The sequence below is a fragment of the Mauremys mutica genome, chromosome 3 (assembly GCF_020497125.1).
Source record: "Mauremys mutica isolate MM-2020 ecotype Southern chromosome 3, ASM2049712v1, whole genome shotgun sequence".
Taxonomy (NCBI): Eukaryota; Metazoa; Chordata; order Testudines; family Geoemydidae; genus Mauremys; species Mauremys mutica.
Genome location: NC_059074.1, coordinates 82,022,797 through 82,050,738, shown reverse-complemented (window position 1 = coordinate 82,050,738; position 27,942 = coordinate 82,022,797). Strand labels below are relative to the sequence as shown.

Below are 27,942 nucleotides of genomic sequence, written 5' to 3'. Positions count from 1 at the left end.
CGAGGCGGGGGCCGGGGTCTCGTGGGGTGGGGACTGAGCTGGCTGGGGAGGGGTCCGTGGGACACTGGGATTTGGTGAGTTATAACCGGCTTGGGGGATTCCCCTCCCCCCTTTCAGACTAGGGAGTCTCGGGGGGCTGTGGTGCTCGGGGGGAAAAGCCAGTTTGTTTAGTCCCCCTCGCTCACACCCCAAAAGCTGTGAGCCTTGTAGTTAAAAGTTTAATCTAAACACCCCCCCCCCATATAGTTGTAAAATAATTGAAGTTGGTAAACGTACATGGATTTGATTGGCTAAAAAATTATTTCTGTGCAGATGGAAAGCATCTGTGTGGCCAGCATGTAATTATTTTTACACCTCTAGAATAGTAGTTAGAGTCATTAAAGATCCCACCTTATGCGCTGGCAATAATGTATTTAAAGATGCACCTGCTTAGTAGGAGAGCATACAGGGGCTTGCTTTTCAGTCAAGGTTCCATGGCAACTTGCCTTAGAAGAGGCAAAAGTTTAATCAAGCCCTGTCTATGTAGAAATATCAGCCTCTCCTGTCAGAGATATACAATTATGGCTTCGTGGATAATAGATAGATATGGGCGAAATGATGTGCTACGATTTACAAATAACATGACGTTCCCTATAATACATTTTCCAAATGAAGTCATTATTAAAGTCCATGCTGCAAGTTTAAACCCTATAGATGTTAATATGAGAAGTAAGTGATTTATTTTTGTGTATTTTAGTGTTGATTAAGTTCTTAACATAACATGGTTCATACCGTAAATATAATTTTATTATACCTGTATTATTCTTATTAAATTGTTGTTGTAAATCATAGTCCAAAATGTGCCTGTGGGTCCAATAGTTTTTAAACAGGGCTGATTAGAAAAATATTCCATGATTATTGTGGGAAAATCCTCTTGCAAAGCTTTTTTTCTGTTAAATTGTCAGGGTGGAGTGGTGAACTTTAGATTACATTTCTGCATCTATCAAAGCAAAACTAGGTTGGGTTTTAGCCCAAGTAATACAAGCAGCTGGTTGCTGCCCTTCACAGACTTAAAATGCATGATCAGAATGAGAATCAACTTGCAACCCAATTTTAAAGTGGTTTTTCTTCTTCTTCTTCTGTTAGTTTGGTTCCTATTGTTCAAGGGCCCAGGCCTGCACAGTGCTGAGTTGCTCTTGCAAAACACTCAGCTTCCTCAACTCCCATGATAGTTGGCTCATAGAATTAATTCCCAAAAATGTTTATTTCTCATCTTTGTCCTAACTTCCTGTTGCATAGGTGCCTCAGTGGCTACTTTTATTGGACCAACTTCTGTTTGTGAGAGAGACAAGCTTTCGACCTTACACAGCTCTTTTTCAGGTCTGCTGTTCACTGAATTCAAGGCTTTGGCCAATCAGTACATTTAACTGATTGATCATTGCCATTTGATGTTTTTCTAGTCAGACAACTGTTCTCAATAGCAGGCTCAGAAATCTTAACAAAAACTTAAAATAACAGAAAATCTTATATTTCACGGTTTATTCACAGCAAGATGCGAGCTTGCATTTCAAATTTTTATATTAGTCTGATGAAAATTGAAAGAACTTTCTATTTTTTTAAACAACTGAGATTAAAATTTCAGTGATAAAGCAGTTACTTGCAATTTAATGCTCTTCAAAAGCCCTGATCCTGCAGTGAGCGCCATCTTAGCAGACTTCAGAGCCTACACAGAATTTTGGATGGATCAGGGATCTGCCTGTATGATGCTCCTTGTGAGACTGAGGCCTTAGTTTGTATTCTGGGGCCAAAACTACTCAAAACATTGCAGGTTGTTTGTTATAGGATTGTTTGTCCAATCATGCAACCCATAGTCATCTGAGGAGGCCTACTGAAGCCAGTGGGATCATTTGTGTGATTAATGATTGCAGAATTGGCCCTGTCAATGCTCATGTACCTATGAAAAATAAATTAGACATCTTTGAGATAGTCAAAGATTTTAAGGAGCTTTTTGGTACATATGACTTGCAAAACACCATATTTTCATCCTGAGAAAATATTTTGTGTTTGAGTGTTCCTTTAAGCTTCTTTATTATAATGGTGCATAATTAAAATTGTGATTGCTCATTTTTCTATGACTGATAATTTTTAAAATAGGAGAGCTATGCAGACCATTATATATTTGGAAGGCCTTGTATATCTGAACAACTGTGGGCAAGGGATAGCTCAGTGGTTTGAGCATTAGCCTGCAAAACCCAGGGTTTTGAGTTCAATCCTTGAGCGGGGCCATTTAGGGTACTGGGGAAAAAACTGTCTGGGATTGGCTCTGCTTTGAGCAAGGGGTTGGACTAGATGACCTTCTGAGGTGCCTTCCAACCCTGATATTCTATTAATAGAAAATGGTTAGTCCAGACAGGATTTTTTTGTTGTTGTGGTGTGACCATGAGTGATGCAGAGCATTCACATTTACTTAATAGGAGTTAGAGTTGCTCAGTACCTCTAAACATAAGGCCATTAGTGATTTCCAAAATCATGTTTAGATGGGTGCTGATGTAATACTTCCCTCCTTGGGGAAATGAGACATATTTTGCAATACTTTTGCATCATTAGCTATAAAGTATTATTGTAAGATGAAATGTGTTATCAGCTGAAGTTCTCAAGAGAATAGAATAAAGTGCTGTGTTGTTGTCACACATGAAATGATTAATTGTTCTTATAATGAAATAACAAACATCTGTCAGTGTGATGTCTAATATCGTGTTATAAGTTACTAGCTGGTTTTATGATACTTAATATTTTTATATAGTGCACCAAATGGGACAAAAGAAGAAATATTGCAAGACTTAAAAGTTGATACTTAGTTGTATAAACTTTTTTAAAACCTAAAATAATACTGTTCTGCTTGGTTCTAGTTCTTTAGAGATGAGAACATTTTCAGAACTGTAAAAAAAATCAGGGATGTATAGTCTGTGCATAATGCAACTTTACACCTTGCTCACTGGTCTGATTTGTGCAGTTCTATAAAAATAATCATTGATGTTTCCTACTCTGTTAAACCATGTTTTATAGATGGTTATGGAGCAGCTGCTTTAAATGCGAAACGTGATCCACTGAAATTGAAAAGCTCCGAGAGTGAATTTCCTCTAACACTTGGTCGAGATGTATCTGGTGTAATTATGGAATGTGGGCTAAATGTGTCCTATTTCAAACCTGGGGATGAGGTGATGTAACTTGTCTCATTTTTTAAAACTTTATCTATGTTGAAAATTTAATATGAAGTCAATTTTTTTCTTTTTCTTTGCAAATAACTATTTTTTCTTGCCTACCTGCAGCCTACATGAAAACTGGATTGCAGTAACTTTTTTTTTGAACTCTTATTTGTTTTTTCCTGCAAAATATTCATATGGGCTAGTTACCCCATTCCTTTATATTTAGGGTCCATTGAATTTGCATATGTTAAAATCCTGAGGTGGGGGTTCCTTAGATTAAAAATCAAAACACCTGTAGCTGCTTCATTTTGATTGAAACTAGAATTTTAACAGGAAATTTCTCTTGGGTAAATCTATATTACCTTATAATACCAAAATCTCTGACATAGTTGAAGAGCCAGCAAATTTATGAGCCCCATACAAATCCTTTTAAGACTTGCTTTTAACTCTTTCCGGTTTTACTGGAGGAATGTTTTTTTTTCTTTCAGGTATTGTTCCAGCTCATGGCCTTCCAATAAGATATGAACTGTTTAATGTAATCTGCTTTCTCCAAAAGTTTATATTATACACTGTACAGTACGTCTTAGTTATATGGCCCATCCATGCTTCTATTAATCATTCTTCTGTAGTTTAGGAGAGCAAATGAAACCTTTTTATAATGAGCTCAGATCTAGTGAAACTGATATTCTGTATAATTAATCTCTACTTATGCTACACTGAAGTTGTTCTGGAGGTTGGAAAATGACTTTTCTATGATATAGATACAATATTAAGAAAATAATAAAAGTTCAAATGTGTTTTCTCTTTGGTTTTAGGTATGGGCAGCAGTTCCTCCCTGGAAGCAAGGCACTATATCAGAGTTTGTTGTAGCTAGTGGAAATGAGGTAACCATACCAAAATTTTGATATAAAAACAAAAATTTCAGCAGACTTTGTTTCTTACAAAATCTAAATAGCTTTTTCACAGTTTTTAAATTGTATAGATTTAAAAAAAATATTTTTCTACTTATCTAGTCAAGATATTTTGAAACATTGAAAATTCAACAGCTGAGGTTTAGAATAGCTTGTTTAATTTGTAGCCTTGTGTATTCCACTTGGTGGGTTGAGTTAAATCAGTGATTTAATTGTAATTTAAATTAGCAGGCAGGAAACCTTGATGTAAATAATAATTGATTTTAATCTTGTTTTATATTTGTATTTTTTAGTTATTTTCCTAAAGGAATGTTGATTCTCACTGATTGGTTACCATTAAAACTTGTGGATTTACAACTAAACATAGACTTTATAGTAAATGTGGTTGTGAAGGGTTCCTTCTGGGGTGCCATCTGGAGCTGGGGTACCACTGAGCCCACCAGCCTGGGCTCCTTTTACACAGTATTGCTGTGACAAGCTCTCTCCAGTGAAAAACCAAGATGATGTCACTCCCCTACCTTATATAGCTTTTGAATATGGCGGCAGTCAGTGGAAAAATACTGATATCCCAAGGTGGAGTCCAGCACTAGGTGACCTGGTCACATGTCCCAGTAGTGTCACAGCAGCCTTGACTCGGAGACTGCCTGCAGCATCCTCAAGAATGCCCCCAAGTGGGAGATAAACTTCTTCTAAGGCCTACTGTTTTCTCTAATGGCCCTTCCCCACACAGCTTTTCAGAATGAAGCATCTTGGCTAGTGGGCATTCCCCAGGTGTAAACACATTTCTAATACAGATACATAGTCAATATTCCTAACTTCAGATACAAAAGTGATAAATGCATACAAATAGGATAATCATATCAGGAAATCATAACCTTTTCAATATCATCTCGCATGACTTACCTTGATTAAATACATCATAATTATGCCATTATCATATAATATAGTATCTCTATGAAGAATATAGGGTGCAGTGTCAGTGGTACTATTTTGTTACACATTAGGAGAATAAACTATACATATGTATGTTAAGCTATATATTTGTTTACATTTTATTCAGATTCTAAATTTGTTACATTTTATTTATTTTAGCAAATGTGAATGATACATTTCTTAGTACATGACTAATCTTTTACTTATGATTTGTGTCAAGCACCATTTGCATGGAAACTAGAGTCTAGTTAAAAATGCATAAAATCAGCATTAATTTTTTTAGTAGTTAAATAAAACTACCTTATATGCTGAATACATAAGAAAAAAAGTTAATTTCAAATGCAGAACATGTTTTAATAAACTGATTTATTAAACAAAGTCGTTAGTGAATTGAACAGGTTGTTTGTGGTCACCATGTCCTTCAGGATTCTAGAACTAGAAGATCTCATCCTCTCACACTTAGCTTTTATTCATAGATTGGAAGAGGAAAACAAGCTTTCCCACTTTTTTCAGCTCCCAGCTGTTTTCTTAACTTTGAATGAACTAGCCATTGTATTGAATTAGTTCAGTAAACTGAAATGAAGAAAATATTCTCTCAGCACCTGCAGTCAATGCTCTTGCTGTCAAAAGCTGGGTTAGCAGCTCAGCAAACTCTAGTTCAGCGGTTCTCAAACTGTGGGGTGGGACCCCAAAGTGGGTCGTGACCCCGTTTTAATGGGGTCGCCAAGGGTGGGGTTGGACTTGCTGGGGCCTGGGACCAAAGCCAAAACCCGAGCCCCACTGCCCGGCGCCAAAGCTGAAGCCTGATGGTGTCAGCCCTGGGTGGCGGGGCTCAGGTTACAGGCCCCAGCCTGGTGCTGAAGTCCTTGGGCTTTGGTTCCCCCCGCCACTTCCCCGGGGATGGTGGGGCTCAGGCTTTGGTCCCTGCTCCTGAGGTTGGGTAGTAATTTTTTTTGTCAGAAGTGGGTCGTGGAGCAAAAAAGTTTGGGAACCCCTGCTCTAGTTCCAGGTTCTTAGCCAGTGACTTCCTCCGGTTCAGTAGTATGACTCTTTAAAAGTTTTACAGCAAACATTTACTGCTTAATATTATTTTTTATTTAATGTAGGTGATTTTAATAGATTATAGAAAAGGTTTATTTTTTTAAAATGAAAGATGTATTTAATGTAAATCAAATCTGAATTTTTTATTGAAATCAATATTAAAAACGTTAATTTTTATCAACCCACAAATATATTATTCACTGTGATTTAGACATGACTGATCTTCTGCTTTAGATCTCTCACAAGCCCAAGTGTCTCAGTCACATAGAAGCTGCCTCCATACCATATGTCGGTCTAACAGCATGGTCTGCAATGAACCAAATTGGGGGACTGAACCAAGATAATTGCAGTGGGAAACGGTAAGTAACTGGTCCTGGTGCTAATATATTTGCATTAAGTTTTGTGTGTTTATTTATTGTATAGAGAGCTAACTGAATTTAAATTTTTAAGATAGGTAAAATAAAAAAAATGAATGTGCAGAGTCATTCCTATATACACAAAATGGTAAAGCCTTTGAATTTGCACTAGTATGGTAAAGATACAGAGATGACATATGGCTGAAAGTTTACTTTCTTAATTCAGGGCCTGAACGGCTAACCTTTATTCTGACAAATAGTCGTATTTCAGTGGGGCTATTTGCTTAAGTAAAGCTTGTAAAATCAGACCCTCAATTGTTTTGATGGGGTCAGAGGTCTTCTCACCTCAGCTTCCTTCTAAACAGAAGGAAAATCCAACTTGGTCCTGATCTTATAAACACTTATACGTGTTCTTAACTCTGCTTATGTGAATAGTTCATTAAAGTCAGTGCTACCACTCACATAAATAAAATTAGTAATATGCCTAAATGTTTGCAAGGTCTTGACCTTATACTTTCCGACCTCCTGTTATCATGGAGTTTTATGTTTTAATAAAACATATTGCAAAGGACATTGGATTTAATGAAAATCTTTCATCTGCATCTTTGGAAGATACTGAAGTAACTGGCCATGGTAAATTTCATTATGAAAATGTCAGGCAAATGTTTGTTCTAAAGGTCAACTATATTTTTGAGAAGATAAATTATTCTTTGAAATTGCTTCTATTCTTTAAACTATTGGTATTACCCTGTAATAAACAGTAGAACTTTACACTTATCTCCCTCTTTATTTTTTAAATATTTTAGATCATTTTTCATTTTGGTTAATTTGTTGCATGTAAATAGGATTAATATCATTTAACGAGGTGCCTTTGAGTTAAAACAAATTAAAAATGTCCTACCTAGGTTACAAAACGTACCTAAAAGTGAAAGCGCTTTTAAAAAAACTTTTATTTATACTGTTTCTTTACTTTTTGCATTTGCTTCAGCTTAAACAATGGAAAAAAAACTAGTGAGTTTTACTTTCACATTCTCAGTCACTATTTACATGTTCTTTTGTTGCTAATAATTACTCATATGAGCTTATAGATTGCTTTATAAATAGTGTAAATAGTTTCCAGTGTATAACATTTGGGTTGCAAACAGGCTGTGGTCAGCCCTTGGGTTGGGGGATTGAAAAAGTTTTTTGACTGCTTGTTTTGTTTCTGGAAATTTACTTAGTGCTCTTTGCTTCAGATGTGGAACTCTTGTATCATGTACAAAGAAGATCCATGTATCCTGGAGGCTTTTAGAATAAAGAGAGAACCCTCACCAAAGCTGTTCTAAACTTCCACTGAAATATTTTACTTAGGTCACTCTTCAAAAGATGAATTTTCAGCTCTTTAGCTGTAGCTTTCTCCAAAAAGTTAGTGAGAAAATAGCAAATTTTAAGTTAGGAAGAAAACTGGCAAGGTGTTTGGCAAAAGTATGTGCCTTTTTAAAAAACCAAAATGTTGAATCCAACATCCAGACTATACTACAATCTTGAATTGCCAAAGCAATTTCCTTCATACCCAGCATAGTGAGAGCATTTAAATCAGAAACATCATTTGCTTGAAGATACTGAAACTTCAATGAAACCACTACGGGGCATCAGATATCTCAGAACTTCAGTCTTTTGAACAAAATAGTCACTAAAATTCTGACTTGAATATTCCTGCACTGAAGTCAGCAGATAGTTCAAAATTTACAATTCCATTTATAGGCTTCAGGTAACACTTTCTTATAAGTCTATGTATTAAAGGTTTAATATAAAATATCTAGATGAAGTTTGTAAAACACCATGATTAGAGTGCTGTACTGAGGTCTCATATCACTAAGAATAGATTATTTTAACAAAATAGTCTGCAGTGTGTTTAGTAATATACTATGAGGTATTTATTACACGCAGGTAAAGTGAACGTACACTTGTCAAAATAAATGCAAAACGTGTTTTATGCAGTAGCTCTGATCTTTATCTTACTTGCTCATTCTGAACATTTGGTATTCTGTAATCTCTTACAATTATAAATGAAAATTAGCAGAGTTCTGTTCAATTTACAGCAGAATTTCTAGAGAAGAAATGTATTTTGGTTTAGTTCAGCCTCAAAATTACTTTTGCCTAGTCTACTTCATTACATGTTTATTATTTTTTATTATTTATTTTTCTGTTAGCTATAGAGTTTAATAATGTGACTTACATTCCATGAGTTCTAAAATGTCCCAGTACTGTAAATACCACCACTTTAAACACATATTTTCTCTTAGGTTTACATTCACAATTGATTTTTCTGTTAAGGAAATTTCACAACACAAAACCAATGAAAATTTGATGCCTAAAGTATGGGTCCAAGCTTATGAAGTGCTAACCTTATTCTGTTCTTTTGGGGAGAAAGGATGGAACTAGTGCTTCCTTTAAATTGTCTTTTGATGAAAATATTATTGGCCTACAGTTCCACTTCCGGATTAGTGGAAAACTCATATGAACAAGGCAAAGAGCTGCCTTGCTGTACTGGACGATAGTGTTATTGTCATAGAAGCATAAGTCGACAGTGTTACCTCACATTTTTAGTCATCTGAAAGGTTAACTGTCCAAAGGACCAATTTTGAAAGAGAAACAGAGCTGTTAATTTCACATAGCTTGGTATCTGAGATCTGTAAGAGACATTCAAGTAGAATGTTATTAAAATTTTGCACTTTTTTTTAAAGCTGCCATGTTGGCACCTCCTCTAAAATATAACCCTAGGTATTTGTTATGATTGCTGCAATGCTGTATTCATCAGACCTTTGTCTTAGCTGCTGCTTCTCTCCTACATTCATGTTCATCTCCCTGTTGTAATCCTCCCCCTCATGTAAATAGGATTACCAAGGAATCTTTGTGTATATTGGGTATTTCATTAGTTTAATTCACGTGGATTCTTACATGGTGGAATTGTCTTGCGATGCAGTTAGGTTTTATCAATTGGAATTGCTCTTGTTTTACAGAATATTAATTTTCGGCGCTTCAGGTGGAGTTGGTACCTTTGCAATCCAGGTGATGTATTACAATAAGCCCAGTGTGAGTCTTTTATGAAAATACTCTATGATCAAGGTTTAAGGGAAAGGCGGTGGGGGATGTTGGTGGTGAATCAGCAAGCTACTGAATGATCTCAGTGCAAGCCCAAAGGTAAGAGAGTTTGAATAGTTTGAGATTTATCATTTCCATCTGATTTGTTATTATCTTAGCCTAAATTAGGAAGGAGTAGGCTTTAGGGGCAGAGAAGTTATGGGTGTAGGAAGTGAACGATTACACTTCAAGGCTTTAGTTACTGGGAAGGAGACTTCAATTTCCATGTGACTTGAAATCTATGTTTTGATTAGATTTCCTGCCTCCCTTACCCCCAAGTGGAATAAACTGGTATAAATTGATAATGATTTCAACAAACTGCTTTGTTTTCTGATGTAAATTCTCCTTAATGTGTTAATATTTTTATGTGCCTCAAATATAGTGTAGTGGCTTAGAAGGCAATTTCCCCTCCCCACTTTTTTAATCTCAATAGTTCCTAACTTTGGGGAGAGGAGGTGTTTTTAAACTTATTCTTAGTACATTTGCATTAAATTTGGGGCTTTTGATTGAAAGCAATGTCCCATTACACTCAAGCATCTTTGTCTTCAGAGTATAAACAAATGCATTTTAGATGATTGCACCACTAAGTGGTTTTTTTTTTTTTTTTTAGATTTCAAAGTTGTAAATGTAATAGCCTTTAGAAGAGCATGGGAGAGTTTTCAGTGGTACGCTGTCTGCCTGAGCCTTGATAAAGCAGGTTGCTAAATGAGTTCAGTAAGAAAGGTTGAGCCTGCCACTGAGTAGTTGTGATTGCTACCTGTCATCATGCAGAATAATTCATTCCTGTGTTAGGCTTATGGTTGGCAAATATCAAAGAAGATATTGCAATGAAGAGTGAGAATAATGTATACAATAGAGGGTAAATTAAATAATTAGTAAAATTCCTTTCTGTTTGAGCAGCTTTGCAGACTATAAACTAACCAGCCACCTTCCCTATGATAAATTAGTGATAGTTTTGCTCTTTGAAGTTTGCAGCTAGCCGGGTTATTGTTTCTAGTTTACAACCAAATTTACAACCAAATAGTGTCTTTACACTAGATTTGATACATCTTTTTTATACCTAGGGTACACTATAACAATATATATCTATTTACGCATATATATAGCTTAATACTTTCAGATTCTTATTAATTGTACATTCTTAGTATGTTAGAAAATGGTGAATGATATATTGCTTATTTACTAGATAATTAACTTTTTGCTCATGACTTGTGACAAGCTGCATTAGGATGGTAACTGGAATTTAATTAAACACACAAAATAGCATACAAATCTTATTTTTATTAATGAAACAAGTATTGAATAGAGTTCATGACCTTTTCTGATATATTTACAAAGCTTGAGCTCAAAAGTTAGATGTTTTTTCCCCTGATGCTTTTTTCTAATCTAGAAAAAGAGCCTTTAACTCAAAGCTTTTGATAGAGGCTTAGGGATTCGGTATAGTTGTTTTTTACTTAAATGTTTTAAGAGATCATAATTTTACAACTTAACATATTTTGTATTAAATTCATATTTCATTTTAAACAGGTTTATTTTTAAAAAGAAAAACGTATTATTTAAATTAAAAAATAAAAATTCTATTTGAATTAAAAAATCTGATTAAATTTTTTTTAAAAAATCATTAATTTTTATCTACCTTGATGACAGGTTTGCACTTTGTATATTAGCAGCCAAGTGCATACTTAAGTAGTTGTCAGGATCTGAAGAATTAACTGTCCAAATAGCCAACTTGGAAAGGCACACAGCCTTTTACTTAAGGTAGCCTGGTATCTGAGATCTGTAAGAGGCAGCAAAGTAGAAAATTATTATAACTGCATGTCCTAAACCCTGTTTATGGCAGGGGTGGGTAAACTATGGCCCCGGGGTCGCATCCGGCCCTCAGACATTTTAATCCGGCCCTCGAGCTCCTGCTGGGGAGTGGGGTCTGGTGCTTGCCCCACTCTGGTGCTCCAGCCAGGGAATGGGGTAGGGGCTTGCCCCACTCCATGCCGCTCCCAGAAGCAGTGACATGACGCCCCTCTGGCTCCTACGAGTAGAGGCAGCTGGGGTCTCCTCACGCTGCCACCGCATCTCCCATTGCCCAGGAACTGTGGCCAGTGGGAGCTGCAGGGGCAGCACCTGTCGACAGGGCAGCCCACAGAGCCGCCTGGCCGCGCCTCCGCGTAAGAGCCGGAGCGGGGACATGCTGCTGCTTCTGGGAGCTGCTTGAGGTAAGCGCTGCCCAGAGCCTGAACCCATGATGCCCTGTGCCCCTGCCCCAGCCCTGAACCCCCTCCTGCCCTCCGAACTCCTTGGTCCCAGCCCAGAGCACCCTCCTGCACCCCAAACCCCTCAGCCCCACCCCAGAGACCACCCCCAGCCAGAGCCCTCCCCCCTGCACCCAACCCTATGCCCCAGCCCGGAGTCCCCTCCCACACCCTGAACTCTTCATTTCTGGCCCCCGAAGAGCCCACACCCCCAGCTGGAGCCATCATCCCCTCCCGCACTCCAATCCCCAATTTCATGAGCATTCATGGCCCATCATACAATTTCCATATGCAGATGTGGCCCTCAGGCCAAAAAGTTTGCCCATCCCTGGTTTATGGAGTTGTGTGCTAGTGAGTTGCGCTACACAATAACACAGTGCACCTGCTGTGCCCCCTCTCTGTTGCAGATGTTTATTTGGATTCTGTTGATAATGAGATGTTGGTCTTCTGAGGTATTGTCATTGTTTAAATAATTTTTAAACCTTAGAATTTTTTTTTGTTTTTTTATATATATAGCTAATGAAAGCTTGGGGTGGTCATGTGACAGCAGTTTGTTCTCAGGATTCCAGTACCCTGGTGAAAAAGCTTGGAGCAGATGATGTGATTGATTACAAATCTGGAGATGTAGCAGAGCAACTGAAAATGTTACCATTGTATGTACTAATGCAGTTAAATATTTATATAGTACAGTAGGGACATAGGCAGCAAGCAGACTCCCTGGCATATACCTTTTGGGTTGCTCGAATCCAAAATTAGTCTGGTAGACTCCCTGCCTCTGGGGTTTTGAGCCTTTCTCTTTGCAAAGCCTTACTTTCTAAAGCAAGCTCTCTGCCTCCCCGCCTTTGAATGTGGCTGTGAAATGAGTATCAGAAATACAGACTGCTCTGCAGTATTAAGTCAGAAAAAATAGGTTAAGTCAATGGGGAAGAGTTCACTCATTTAAACACATTTCTATAATGATAATGATTTCCACAACTATATCAGCCTCCCTCCAAGGATCTCAAAACGCTTACAAACATTAATGAAAGACAAGGTGGATGAGGTAATATCTTTTACTGGACCAACTTCTGTTGGTGAGAGAGACGAGCTTTCAAGCTACACAGAGCTCTGCTTCAGACTTAATTGTTTCATGCCTCAGTTTCTGTAAAATGAACTGTTGGTGTTGGTATACCTTGCACAGGATTTGCAAAGCTTAATTTGGTAATGTTTGCAGTGCTGCTGAAGCAGGCCTGAAGAAGAGCTCTAGGCTTGAGAGCTTGTCTTTGTCTCTCTAATATCTTGAGACCAACACAGCTATAACAACATTGGAAACATTAATGAATTAAGCTTTACAGGTTTGTGTGAGGTAAGTAAGCGCTAATAGTTCATTTTACAGAAAGGGAAACTGAGGCATGGAACAGTTACGTGACTAAAGTCTGATAGCAAGTGTGCAGCAGAGCTGGGAATAGATTGAGCTTTTCTGGAAGCCGAGTCCAGCTGTCTCAGATAAATAACAAATGTTTCAAGATAAATACATTTATGTTTAAAATGTATTTACAGTTTTCCTTGGAATTAGTTGTTTGTTAGGAATTCCCACCTTAAGGATTTTTTGTTTGTTTTTTCTTAAAGAATTATTCAAATATAAATTGTGATAATTATATTTGAATCTAAATAGTTTGAATTTCAAACTTTCAAGCAAATATTACTTGGGAGAAGAATGTGAAGCTCTAGAATATCTTGAAACTCTCATAAGGTGGGTCTACATTTGCAGCAGTATGTAAAGTACAGACACAGCACGCCCAGCTAGCATGGGTATAAATAGCATAGGTGAGTAGAGTGTCCTACACATCTGACCCCTACATGCACAAGCAGTCTTTCCCCTATCTACACTGCTATTTTTAGCACTGTAGTGTCCTGCTGTCTCCCCATTGTGGGAGGCTTTTCTCGCCGCAGTGAAACGCTCCAGCAGCTCCCCTGCCTCTCCCCTGACAAAGCCTTTTTCTCACTGCAGTGAAAGGCCCCAGTGGAGGGGAGCCGCTGGAGCCTTTCCCTGCTGCCTCCCTGCTGTCAGAGCCTTTGAGTGCTACATATAGCTGCCCACCATAGTGAGTGTGGACACAGCTTGCCTTTCACGTACCCTAGCTGCTGCTGCATGTGTAGGCCAATGTAACAAAGTCATAGTGACTCTAAACAATTAGAGTGGTGGTCAGTTTAGCTACAGTGAGATTGTTAGTTGGCCCTGAGATGGTTGTATCCTGTGTAGTGAATGACCAGTAACATATAGGTACAATCTCTGTACAGTGGGGCTGGGTTATAGGGAACTAGGATTTAGTTGAAAGTCTGGGTCTTCCATGCTACATTCCTGTGCACAGATTGTTTCAGTGCCTTGCATCTGTAAATGGACATTTCAGCTATAGTCAATCTCTGCTTAGAATCACCTTTTCACTCAAATAAACAAGTTAATTACAAGACTGTTGGCCTGTTTCTGTATCTTTTTCAGTGCAACACCGTGCTTTCCAAACACATTTTTTCCCTGTTTCCAGGTTTGATTTCATCCTAGATAATGTTGGTGGACCCACTGAAAAATGGTCTCCAGATTTCCTCAAGAAATGGTCAGGAGCCACATATGTTACTTTGGTAACACCCTTTCTACTGAACGTGGACAGGCTTGGAGTAGCTGATGGCATGCTGCAAACAGGAATCACGATTGGAACCAAAGTTGTAAAGGTACAGTTAACGAAATGGATGCGTTAACTCTATGTAATAAGGAGTTTGGATGCAGTTAGTCTCCTGGTACATGTTTTGGGGTTTTGGCCTCATTCCTGTATGCTTAGTTAGGCATGCTCATACTCTCCCAGCTGTGTTTTTCCTTTCCTCCATATACAGTGTTGGTCATAGCTGAGTGAGAACTGATATCTGTCTGGCTGATGTGGGAGTGTTTTGGGTGCCCCTGAGTTAAGATTTTTCTTTCTACTTTTTTTCCATAGTAAGTCCTGTTGGTATGTCTACAGTAAATGCAACAGATGAAATCCTGGCCCCATTGTAGTCAATAGGAGTTTTGCTATTGACTTCATTGGGGTCAGGATTTCACCCAACACATTGTTTGCTCCAGTGATGTGCCGTCTTCATCCCTAATGGAGAGAATTCCCACAGGACAGCTAAGAAACACTTTTTCTTTTCCTTTTTCCTCTTTTCTCTCTCCCGACTCGTGTTTCTGGGTGGTGATATTGTTACCCTAATTTTTCTGTCTTCACTTTTTAAATAATTCCTTTCTGTCTGAAACAGACAAGTGAACTCTTTATTTTTTTTTTTTAAAGGCTTGTTTTTTCCCCTGAACATGCAATTCTTGCTCTCCAAAGGAGTGTTATTTCAGCAGTTGCTGTGGCTGCATATTCGAATGAGACCCCAGGTCTAATACTGACACTTTAAAAGGGAGGCCTCCTGTTCATAATAAAGTGAAGTACGAGCCTGGAGAGAAGGCTGTACCCATATTGCTCAGTGCAGCTTTCTGCAGGTTTACATGAGAGGCATTTTGTGTCATGTATCACATTTCAATTGGATTTGAAAAATCAAGGCCCTGATTCTGTTCTCAAACCAGATTTTCATCACTGGAGTTACTCCTGACTTGTATGGTTGAATGTGAGATCTTGCTGAAATTTTAATCAAAATCCCCTTTTTGATTCACTTCTTTCTCCTAGCAAAATTGGTAGGAGTAGGCCCCTGCTTGTCAGTAGCTGCATTTTAAAGGCTGACATCTTCTGAAAAGCTACCTTGTACAAATGACACCTTCTTTTTCAGCAGATCCTTTAGTTCTGTCTCTGCATGATGTATCCAAGAGTAAAAGCTGGCCTGCAGAATCTATATTCAATGAAGTTGAGCTAGAAAAAGCTGACTTTACTGTGAGAACCCAGGTTGACCTTGTAGGGCTGCCTATATTTGTGTGTGTGTGTGTGTGTGTGTGTGTGTGTACAATACAGTTTCCCTTTTATGTATATTTAACATAATGTATGTATTTTAATATATAATATAATTAATTGAACAGTAGTGAATGACATTGGACTGACAGCTGCAAAGATGGAAAGTGGCTGGCTCTTCAAGGAGCATGATGCGTAGCAGTAATGTTAACTTTTTTCACATTGCTCCCCTAGTGTGAATCAACCCTGCCTCTGTGAGTGAGAGAGGGTACAAATAGTTCATTCTCTCTAGGCCTACTAAGTTTAGGATGACCAGACAGCAAGTATGAAAAATCGGGATGGGGGGTGGAGGGGTAATAGGTGCCTATATAACACTAAGCCCCAAATATCGGGACTGTCCCTATAAAACCGGGACATCTGGTCACCCTAACTCAGTTCTTAGCCACTGATGCAAGTGCTGAGTGATAGTATGAATATGCCTGTCTGCTGAGAGCTGGACTGAGACAACCAGCCCACTTCAAATGGGCCACCAACCAGTCATCAGGCAGATCGCCACCCTGGGCTGGATTTGAACTGATTACATAGAGGTGAAAGGCTCTGAATCCCTAGCAGAATTCAGGATTCATTCAGAGAGAGAGAGAGAGAGAGAGAGAGAGAGAGAGAGAGAGAGAGAGAGTGTGTGTGTGTGTGTGTGTGTGTGTGTGTGTACACATATGTATATGTGACTTTGCACAGTTTACATCTTGTATAAGAAACAGTCTTGCTTGTCTGGCTGTGAAGATAAGGCTTTTATCACAACTTGCCAACTCATGCAGTTGGACTCTGATCTTATTGTGACAGCGCAACATCCATGTGCATACATCTAGTCCATGTGCTTCTGTGACATTTAGACACCAGAAAATATTTCCCACATTTTTCTTAAGATATCTTTCTAGGCTCTGACTCTCTTGTTTAAATGTACAGTTCACATTTTGAGTTTCTTTTGTAACTCTTTGTGTGTTTGTGTGATCTGTCCATTTCAGCACCTCTGTAAAGGAATCCATTATCGATGGGCATTTTTCACACCGAGCGGCCAATCTTTGGATGAGATAGCAAAACTGGTTGAATCAGGAAAGGTATGTTAGAATCAGTAATTTAACCCCCTGTATTATTGCTGAAATAAACGCTGCTTTGCCTTAAAAAGTGTATAATCCACAGTTAAGGAATAAAACATTACAAACTGTTCAGTGAGAGGGCTAATTGTTGCTTTTCAACTTTTCCTTCTCACTTAGTTCTCGCCCAGTGTACAGGATGTAGACATTGATGTTTCCTACTTTGTTAATAATAGGATTCTCCCCTCTTTTCAGACATAACATGTATTGGGCTATAGGCAAAATGGGCTACTTTTGGCACTGGAAGTGATTGTTTAACCTGAACTCTGACAAGGAAAATGAAAAAAGGGTGCTGGGGTAGTAGACACACCTGGTTGGTTCTTCAGTCAAATTGAACTTGACTGCTGCTTCTATCCATGTACCCAACCACCCCCAGACATGTACAGTGCTAGAATATTTAGGGTATTACAGGTCACAGCTGACATGCATTGACAGAGTGGTGTGAGGAATCTTGTATGTAATTATTTCTCTTTTTAGGGGTATAAAATTCAGTGATACTTTAACATAATTTCATCAAGCTCCATTGTCTTTTAAATTGTCAATTGTCATGAAGTTTTCCACAGAGGAATCAGAAAAGGGTCATGATGAGGAAGCTGTACTATTACTTTCCTGATTTTCCCAAGTTTAAGAGCTTTTTACAAGTTGTCTGCAAGAGAGGATGGAGAGGCTCCTCCTGAGAGTGTAATTCGTCTCCCCTCAATCCACACATGCTGGGAGATGAGGTGCTGTAAGAACTGGCCTTGCGTCTCAGCACCTTTTGGGGACTCCCCCACAGTGGGGAAATCTCCAGCAGAGATGCTATGGACAGTTTCCTACTGCCTTTGTGCTGTTGAAGCAGAACAAGGAAGAGAACCTGCCCCTCTGCGCTGTTGATTCTAGATGAATCTCCTGGCCATTTCACACTCCTGGGTTGAAAAGATGAGTCCTTTTCTAGAAGTGTGTAGGTTATCAAAGTATGTCCCCATTTGGATTTCCTTTCTCTCCACTATATATTTCCCCCTCCTCTTCCAGAAACTGGTATTTTTAGTTTTGTTCTTTTTTCCCAATTCCTGAATGACCTTTGGGCCACTTCATTGCTGCTATTCACCTTTTTAGTGCTGTTGACCAGGCACACAGGATAACCTGCACTTCCTATTCTGCCCATATACCCAATATGCCACCTCTGAAGTACTGACTAGCCAGTGGAAAGTCCCAGGATTTGTTTTCACTTTAGAGTTAACTGAGGTGATTGTCACCCAGATATGAACACTCTGGTTAGCCTAGGCTGGCTCCGAGCAGCTGCCCTGCCAAGTGACATTTGAGTTGCTATGTCCACACTGCTGCTGCGTTCATCTGTGTAAGTTCTAGGGCTTCTGGGGACATATCCCATGGTTCTCTGTGCTGCAATAGGCTGAACCGCTATGATTCTTTCCTAGTGAATTGTGGGAGTATTTGTCTGTCCTTCTTGGCACATGGGGAATTGTGGGAAGGCATTATCCGCCCGATTTGGGCTTTAGCCTACATCCCCAGATTGTTCAGTGAGCTTTAGATGAAGGAACCACTAAACTAAGGTCAGAGGTTTTTGCATGTGGAAGGAAGGGGGATTTCAGACAATACTTGGAGAAGAGCCCATGTCGACTCTGCAGTGAAGAAGTACCTGCAGAGTCCATCCCTCTCCAGGGCAAGATCAGTTGGAAAGCTTGACCCCACCTTGCCCAGCTTTGTATGTTTAGATGCTCTGTGTGGATGCGCCTTGACTTTAATTAGCTTTTTTGTGTTGGTTGGCTGGAACCCAGAGGTATTGATTTCTGAGAGATGTTGCAAAGACTTTGTTAAATAACCCATCTCTGTAGGGTTTTTTGTTTTAAGCGAGAAAGAACTCTAGAGTTGCATTTAGCTGTGGCTGTGAATTCTGTTTTATTAAACATCTGTTCCTCTCTTCTTAGATAGTATAGCTTGCTCCCAGTGTTCATGAAAATACTCAGTGCTTACATTAATACAGTTTCCATGAGCAAAGCTAACACACAATGTACACTCTTTACACAGGTGTTGGACTTTATTTGAATATTCAGATTCACATAAATCATGATTAGACCTGGAACAGTGTAAGCAGATACCAGACACATACTCAAATGTGTTGCTTTCTCTGTTGGTTAGTCTGGTGCAGCTGTGTATTTTGTGGTTAATCAGCACTGACTTTCAGGGATCTTGTCTTCTGGGGCGGGAAAATAAATCTATATTTACCAAAAATAGCTACAATAGAATGAGTAAAGGTGGTGAACAAAACAGCTTCTGAACGTGGTGGAGTGTTTCGTTTTCTGAGCCCTTGCCCCTAGGAGTGTGCAAACCATGGGGAGAGGAGGGTTCTCTGGTAAGGGGAGACATATCCTTCTGCTTGAAAAAAGCAAACTCAGGTGGAGGGGAAGTATAAATAGGAGATGCAGCTGCACAAACAGTTCTCCCTTCTTGTTTGTGTGGGATTTATAACACCAGTCAAATTAAACTAACAGTACAAGTGAGTAACACTGAAGAGTGTGTGACACAATATAGAATGGCTTCCACTGCCTGCTTCTAGACTAGAGAGTTCTACAAGAGAAGCTGTCCATTTTTCCTTACACTGCGGTATTAAGAGCCGTTCTCTGCATAGTCCAGTGTGTTTAACGTGGGGTAAATTAGCTGAATCCAGTGGCAAACACAATACGCTTGGGCTGGCTCCAGTCTCTTGTTCCTCCTCTTTGTGCTGGAAATGGCTCCAGCGTCTCCTGTTAGTGATGCACAGGCTGTATTTGGTCATTAAACCCCCAAACATAACTGGATTCACTTGGACTTCACTGTCAGAATTTTATTAATCACATGTGTTACTCTGTCATAACTGCAATTAGACAGGAGTAGTATATTGTTTTAAGAAACATAATATGCCTGTTTTAATTCTTTAAAAGATACCAGAAGAGCAGCTAGTGTATTTGACACATGTTATGCAAAGGCACCCTGTGAATTAGGTATTGTTACCATTTGACAGATGGCGAAACTAAGGCAGAGAGAGCGGTTTGTGACTTATCTAGGGTCTCATAAGAAGTCCTTGGTACAGCTTGAAATAGAATCCAGAACTTCTCCCTCCCATTCCTGGGTCTTTACCAGCAGAGCATGCGTGTTCATATTTGATCATTTTACATTAGGCATCTCTGACGTTCTAGTTATTTTAAGATCAAGGCGAGAGAGGTCAAACTCTTCGATATATTTTTGTGCACATAATGCTCATATATTCTGGAGATTCTAATATTTCATTAAGAAGAAAAACCCTGTTTCTAGCCTTTGGGTTCCAAAGCTACCCTTGAATGTGTGACACAAGTAAACACTGCAAGTGCCATATTTGAGTCTGACAGCAGCTTCAAACAGTGCCTCCAAGAGGTGTGAACTTTCCTCCCCCATTAATCTCACTATGATGTTAAATCTAGAGGCTATTGATGACACTTCTAATGTCAGCATTAACTATTTCATTGCATATCATTGCAGTGGTGAAATGGAGAAGGGGGTGGGAGTGAAGGCCATGGAAGGTGGGACTTGAGAGATGCAGCAGGGAAGGAAATGCAGACATAAGAAAGGAGAGAAACAAAGGCATGGAAGAGGGAGAGAAACAGAAAGGTGGTGGGGAAGGAAGAGAAACAAAAGGCAGAAATAGCGGTGTTCCTAAAGGTGAGTGTATTTTCTACTTAGTGACAATAAAGTACCAAACAAAAATGAAATTTTTAGTTGCAACGACAAAGCCAATTCAACTAATGATCTTTGTGCAAACTTCTCATTGACATCAGGGGAGATTCACTGTGGATGCAGGGAGGGGAGTACTGAGTCCTACATTTATACCTTGGCTCATGAACCATAATTACAAATGGAATTTGGCCCTTTCCACAGAATGAGTGCCCCGATCTAGGTGGTACTGTGCTTTCATGTCTCAGAATTACAGTGTGTTCAACCCAAAATACATATTGTGTAAAGTTTGTGGATAAATATGCATATTTATATGCAGTGCATTGTTAGTAGTAAACATTTATGTTCGTGTCCAAAGGCCTACTCAGGATCAGTATGCTGGGTGCTGTAGAAACACAGAAAAGAACCAGTGCAATATCATTGCTTTTGAGTTATGGGGTTTGATTCTTCAGTTCTTGCTCAAAGCTCCTAGGGAGTTTTACCTGAGTAAAGACTGCAGGACATAGGCTCGTTTGTTCACGTCAGAACTGAAAGGGTCAGTGCATCTATCTTATCAGAGAAATATGGACCGGCATGGAAGGATTCAGATTGGCCAAAAGTTTGAAAATTACTACTACTGAGTGGACTCCTAATGCAGCGTTTCAGTCATAGCCTGTTGAGTTCAGAGCTGGGTTTGATACATTTCAGACTCTTAACTAACATTAGCAAACAGGTTTCCTCTCTCCTCCCCCTTTTAAAACATGCAAGGAGCTCATTGAAGAACCCAGGGATCCATATCTATAATGTTCTGCGCATTGTTAAGAATGGAAAGCAAGAGAATATTCAAACTCAATCTGTTTTTTCAGATAAACGGTTCTCTAGTGGTGGGTGTAATCCCTTCTCTCCCCAGCCTTTAGTATTTAATCCTGTTTCCCTGAACAAGTAAGTGTTCACTGGCAGGGGGCTGATGTGTGGCTGTAAATAGACAGTGTTTGCATTATCCAGTTAATCTCCACTTATTGTCATGTATTCAGCAAACAGGGATGCTCCCCCCAGCCCACCTGCCAGTTCACAGGAAGAGATTTTATCTGAGTCAGTTGATTATAGTGAAGGCCAAATGACTCATTGTGCTGTGATATGGTCAGCCTTTTCAGGGTTATCCAGACAATGGGCTAATCAGCAGGCCAGAGAAAATTTTTAATGCTTTAGATTGCCAGGATCATCAATTTAGTATTCATGTCTCTAGAGCATTGCTTACGGGTCAGTGTTTAAATCAGACCAGAGGTTTCTAACAATGGAGCATCTGAGCTGTGAGCATTTGGTGGCAGTGATACGCACAGTGTTTTGCATTCTGTCAGGTTGGGCTAGGGATTCCTCTGAATCCCCTAGAGCACTATTTTAAAAATGTGCTGTGAACTTTATGTAATATAGTGAGAACCTAAGACATAGTGTTATAACCTGATACAAGTGATCACAAGTAGTTCAAAATGTATGTTGGGTCTATGGAGGGTAATAGGCGTTTTTGTTCTGAAATCTTTATATAACCAGTTTGGTGTCTGGAATTATCCTTATTGTGCCTTTCCTTGTAAGTGGCTCTTCTGTGCTTCCACCTGGGGATCACATCTGAGCTCCAGCCTTTCCTGATTACTATTCTGAGAGCCTCACCCTGCCACAGGCCACGCTCACCCTGGGCTAATCAGTGGTTTTCTCCCGTGTACTGTGCACTTCTGAACAGTCTACCTCTCTTTGTTTTAAACGGAAGTGAAGCTCGGCAAAAGGATATTGTTATTTTAATAACGTCTATAGGTACTTCAGGTTCCTCAAGCCGTGCTCTGTACAAACAAGTTAGTGAATTTTCCCTGCTCTTTTTCCCCCCACTGCTGCTGCTAAAGCAGTGGAGGACAGTCACTGCTGTTGATGCTACATTTCCCTTGCAAATAGTCACAGCATTGGATTGATTCACCCCATCAGCATAGCCAAAGACACTATTGCTTTACCTCCCTGTCCCTGATGTTTGATCCCTAGGGCAGCACTGATTCTGACCAGCGTAGCAACACCAAGTTAGTCTTGAACTCAGTCAGAATTGCTCCAATTTTGGGTAGTAGTGAGTGCTATGCAGCATCTGACTGCCCCCTCTGCCACTTCTCCATCACACTGCAAAGAAAACAGATTGTGTTGCTCCCCTTGTTCAGCCAGGTACAACTTAGTGGTATAAAGTGTTGTAGCTGTGTCAGTGCCAGGATATTAGAGAGACAAGGTGGGTGAGGTAATATCTTCTATTGGACCAACTTCTGGTGGTGAGAGAGAGAAGCTTTCGAGGTACACAGAGGCCAGACCTGAAGTAGCTCGAAAGCTTGTCTCTCACCAACAGAAGCTATTACCTCACCCACCATGTCACTCCAGAGTGTGTATGCTTGATGCAGCTGGTGAATATATATTAGCACAATGGCTTTAGGGGAGAATCAAATATAATAATTCTGATCCTTTCTTCCAGTTTTTCTTTTGTGTGTGTGTGAGAGCGAGCATACATGTCAGTCATGCATGCTTTTCCACTTGGCACTGCTGATTTGACTTCTGAGTCAAAAAGCATTGTGACTGCATAAAGAGAGCAGGTGACTACTGTGGCATAATGGGTTGTTTTGATTACTAATGTCCTGGCTTTTTGTAGTCATACAAATCAATTCATACAATATCAGGGTTGGAAGGGACCTCAGGAGGTCATCTAGTCCAACCCCCTACTCAAAGGGGGACCAATCCCCAGACAGATTTTTACCCCATTCCCTAAATGGCCCCCTCAAGGATTGAACTCACAACCCTGGCTTTAGCAGGTCAATGCTCAAACCACTGAGCTATCCCTCCCCCATTCTTTATTGCAGCATTTGGGCTTTGCTGTAGGGTGTTTAATATCAATAATATGAACTGAAAATATGCAGAAGAATGAGTGAAGGACCCTACATCAGGTTTTTCAGCTACTATATTGGGGTTGTGCAGCTGTTGGGGGTGGGGGAATATATTATGTGGCCAGTTTTCAAAACCTTGCTTGGGAAGTGATATATGGAACCCTTCACTGGTAGATGTGCTATGCACTCATTTCCCAGGCTGTGTTTCTGAAAATGAACCTTTGCAGTTTGGTAAAATTGGGGGCGAGGGATGGTTTGCTTAGAAGCTTGAAAAAGAGCCCCTGCTTCTGAAAGTTGCAAGCTGCTTGTCTTGTTGTTGTTGCATTATGCCTTTGGCATTCAGAGATATTTGAATAATATGGTAACTTGAGAGAATAATTATGATTTTTTAAAGTATTCACCTACATGGATTGGGGGAGAAAAATGAAGAGCAGCTTCTCCCAGAGGAGAGTTGTCATTATCAACAGGGTGTTATAAATGACAAGCATCTTTCTAGTATAATAAATCGGGTGTTCAGGGCTTTGTTATTTAAATACCGATCACTGCAACAGCTAGATGTAGAACCAGCTAAAGTTAATCTGTCTTTCCACTAAGATGATTGTGGCCAGCCCAGTGCTACAGGAATATTGCATCAAGGTGTGAGATCACCCTCTGGATAGTGTTCTTGTAGAGCTTTTTATCTTGGCCTCTGGGAAGAGGGCTCAATAAAGTGATGCCTTTTCTAGCACCCTTTTTGGCTGTCAATGAGATGTTTTTTTCAGAAGAAGCTAATGTTCCCCCTCCATGGGTACAGGTGGAATGTGACCATTAGCAAGACCCAAGGGAGGAATATGTATAAATAAGAAGAGTGAAGCAGTGGTGTTTTCCACACTGTGATGGGGACAGTGACTGTGGTTGCTTCACCTTATTTGGAAATGACATGAAAACCGTGCACAGGATTACTTTGCAAAATTAATACATCAAAATAGCTGTTAGATCAAGAACCAACTTGTACCATGTGAATTATACATAGATTTTTAAAGGTATCTAGATGCCTAACTCCACTCGTTTAAATGGGAATTAGGTATATAAACACCTTTTTAAAAACTAGCTCAAAGTGACTTATGAGAACCAGTATGTATCTTGTACTCTTAAGGCATTTTTAAAGGTGGGGGCCTAGTGAAATTTGCAAAAGCACCTAAGTCCCACTGACTCCAGGGGAAGTTAGGCACATAGATGCTTTCAAATATCCCCAAAGGTGCCTAAATACCTTTTAAAAATCTGGCCCTGTGGAGCTTTGAACCTGGTGCATGTGTGGAGTTGAACATGAAATAAATAATAAATGTCAACAACGAAGAAAAGTGTGTAAAACACTTCTCTTCCTACAAGTATTAATGTATGGAATGTAAGGTAGAATCAGTGTATCCATCTGCTTTCTCTGGGTCCTGCAGCTGCGAGCCTTGAACAATAGATGACTATATTAGTGTCCAAGGTTAGATGTCACTGTATTTTAGTTACTTATTACATATAACTTTGAAGTGCGGTAGGGGAGAAGCTGTTAGGATCATGTTCAGTCATTTGATCCCTGCCAAATGATATCAATCTGTTTTTGTTTCATAGATCCACCCAGTTGTTGAGCAAGTCTTCTCTTTTTCTGAAGTTCCAAAGGCCTTTCTGAAGCTAGAAGGAGGACATGCACGTGGGAAAACAGTGATCAGTGTAATTAATAAAAAATAACATCCAAAGCCATTCTGTTTTGCTTGCAGTTTATGCTCGCTGATGGATGGCAGTTGGACATAGACTTGAAGGTGTAGTTCACTACCATTTCCTTGCAAGTCTCTTACAAATGGTGTCCTAAGGTTAAAACGCTTCTGAAAATTTTATAGGCCATGAACCTCTACGTGTAGTAAGTACTAAAAGTTCGTTTTTAAAAACAAGTTCTTGAATATAAAAAATTGGTTCAGAGTCCTTCCTACACCAGTTTTGTGGTTTGTTAAAGTTATGAAACAGAGGAAAGGCTAATGCTTTTTCTAGGTTGGCTAGATTATAGCCATGTGTGAAGAGGATTTGTAATTCTTCATATGGGCACTAATACCCATCATCCTGATGGCAGTAGCTAAATTGACAGCCTAATTAATTTTGTTAGGTCCATGGAGCAGTTTGTGCTGTATGCATGTTTTAAATAAGTATCAAAATGCCTTGTGAATGATGACTTTGCCCCAAAGGAAGCATTGGATGTCCTGAGTTGCAAACAAGTGTTGAATTTCAATCTACGGTTTCTTGATCATCTGTATAGTAACAGCAACAGAAGTCATTAGTACAGACTAAACTTCTTGTCTTTGTATGTGTTTACACAGCACCTAGCATAAAGCTGCTTAATGCTACTGCAATATAAAATAATTAGGGCTGTCAAGCAATTACAAAAATTAATCATGCTGTTAAATAGAATACCATTTATTTAAATATTTTTGCATGTATTCTGTGTTGTAATTGAAATCAAAGTGTATGGTGATCACTTTATATTTTGATTATAAATAGGTGAACTGAAATTTTTTACAGTGCAAATAAGTACTGTAGTGTAATCTCTTAGGAAAGTTGAACTTACAAATGTAGAATTATGTACAAAAAATAACTTATTTTTGAATGCAATGTAAAACTTTAAAGCCTACTTCTTGCTCAGCCAATCACTCAAACAAGTTTGTTTACATTTGCAGGAGATAATGGTGCCTGCTTCTTGTTTACAAGGGCACCTGAAAGTGAGAACAGGCGTGCGCATGGTACTGTTGTAGCTGGTGTCGCAAGGTATTTATGTGCCAAGTGCACTAAAGATTCATTGCCCCTTCATGCTTCAACCACCATTCCGGGGGCATGCATCCATTGCATTGATGAGTTCTGCTCAATAACTATCCAAAGTAGTGCAGAGCGACGCACGTTCATTTTCATCATCTGAGTCAGCGGCCCCCAGCGGAAGGTTGATTTTCTTTGGTGGTTCAGGTTCTGTAGTTTCTGCATCTAAGTGGTGCTCTTTTTAAGATTTTTGAAAGCATGTTCCACACCTTGTCCCTCTCAGATTTTAGAAGGCACTTCAGATTCTTAGACCTTGGGTCAAGTGCTGTAGCTATCTTTAGAAATCTCACATTGGTACCTTCTTTACGTTTTGTCAAATCTGCAGTAAAAGTGTTCTTAAAATGAACATGTGGTGGGTCATCATCTGGGACTGCTATAACATGCAATACATGGCAGAATGCAGGTAAAGCCATGGAGCTGGAGACATACTCAACTCCTTGGGGGAAAATTGTAACATTTAATTAATGCTTTTTTTTTTTAACGAGCATCATCAGCATGGAAACATGTCCTCTAGAATGGTGGTTGAAGCAGGAAGGGGCATATGAATGGCATATAAATATCTTGCAATGCCAGCTACAAAAGTGCCATGCAAATATGTGTTCTCATTTTCAAGTGGCATTGTAAATAAGAAGAGGGCAGCATTATCTCCCATAAATGTAAACAAACTTGTCTTAGCGATTGGCTAAACAAGAAGTAGGACTGAGTGGACTTATAGGCTCTAAAGTTTTACATTGTTTTGAGTGAAATTATGTAACAAAAATCTACATTTATAAGTTGCTCTTTCACGATAGTGTACTACAGTACTTGTAGGAGGTGAATTGAAAGACTATTCGTATTTTTGATTAAATATTTGCACTATAAAAATTAGTGATTACTGTACACTTTGTATTGTGCTGTAATTGAAATCAATATTTGAAAATGTAGAAGAACATCCAAAAATATGTAATAAACTTCAACTGATTGTGTTGTTTAACAGTGCGATAACTCAAAAAAAATTAATCACAGTCAGTTAACTGCAATTAATCACCAGCTCTAAAACCCCTCACAAAAGAAATAGTATTTTTTGGTATTTCACCTCATATAAGTACCATACTGCACTCTTTATTGTGAAAATACACACATGTAAAAAAAAAAATTTAAGTTGCAACTGCACTCAAAAACAAAATGTAAAACTTGACACTACAAATCCCCTCAGTCCTACTTCTTGTTCAGCCAATTGCTCAAACAAGTTTGTTTACATTTATGGGAGATAATGCTATTGTTTATCAAAAAATATGAAGTGAGCAGCGTACACTTTATATTGTGTTGTAATTGAAATAAATATATTTGAAAAGTAGAAAACATCCAAAAATATTTAAATAAATGGCATTCTATTCTTAACAGTGTGATTAAAGCTGTGATTTTTTTTAATGTCATGATTAACCAGGATTTTTTTTTTTAATGCTTTGACAGCCCTAGTTAAGACATACCATCTAGTTATGTTTCTAATAACAAACAGGACCAGATAATGGTCTAGAAACCAGTGAAAAATGGGTAGTGTGTTGAGGAAAATGCAGGTTTTGAATTAAGTTTAATACCTGCATCAAGTTCTGCATATTACTTGAAACCATTGCTTAAGATGCTGCTGTATCAATTTATAACACACACATTGGCTCTTATTCCATTCATTTGCCAGATGCAGTTTAATTAACTAGAAGTTATAATCAAAGAAACA

General features: G+C 39.0%; 1 protein-coding gene across 2 annotated transcripts; it reads left to right on the top strand.

The window, feature by feature from the left end:
• Positions 1-26: 26 nt before the first annotated feature.
• Positions 27-25,130, top strand: RTN4IP1 (reticulon 4 interacting protein 1). Of its 2 annotated transcripts, none has more exons than XM_045010190.1 (9): positions 27-708; positions 3,046-3,197; positions 4,001-4,069; positions 6,305-6,429; positions 9,429-9,477; positions 12,312-12,448; positions 14,318-14,501; positions 16,711-16,803; positions 25,002-25,130. In XM_045010190.1, exons 1-9 carry the CDS (start codon positions 408-410, stop codon positions 25,116-25,118), a joined length of 1,227 nt encoding a protein of 408 aa, XP_044866125.1. In that variant the 5' UTR covers positions 27-407; the 3' UTR covers positions 25,119-25,130. The 2 variants fall into 2 exon arrangements, with proteins under 2 accessions (XP_044866125.1, XP_044866126.1); XM_045010191.1 differs by lacking the exon at positions 25,002-25,130 and adding an exon at positions 20,332-20,478 and having other exon boundaries at positions 28-708.
• The last annotated feature ends 2,812 nt before the right edge of the window (positions 25,131-27,942 follow it).

What these genes read in the sequence shown, in the direction of transcription:
- RTN4IP1 (XM_045010190.1), top strand. Translation starts at nt 408, where the DNA reads ATGTATTTAAAGATGCACCTGCTTAGTAGGAGAGCATACAGGGGCTTG. An exon ending in GATAATTGCAGTGGGAAACG is followed by an intron (nt 6,430 to 9,428) that starts GTAAGTAACTGG and finishes CTTGTTTTACAG; the next exon opens with AATATTAATTTTCGGCGCTT. An exon ending in TTGGTACCTTTGCAATCCAG is followed by an intron (nt 9,478 to 12,311) that starts GTGATGTATTAC and finishes TTATATATATAG; the next exon opens with CTAATGAAAGCTTGGGGTGG.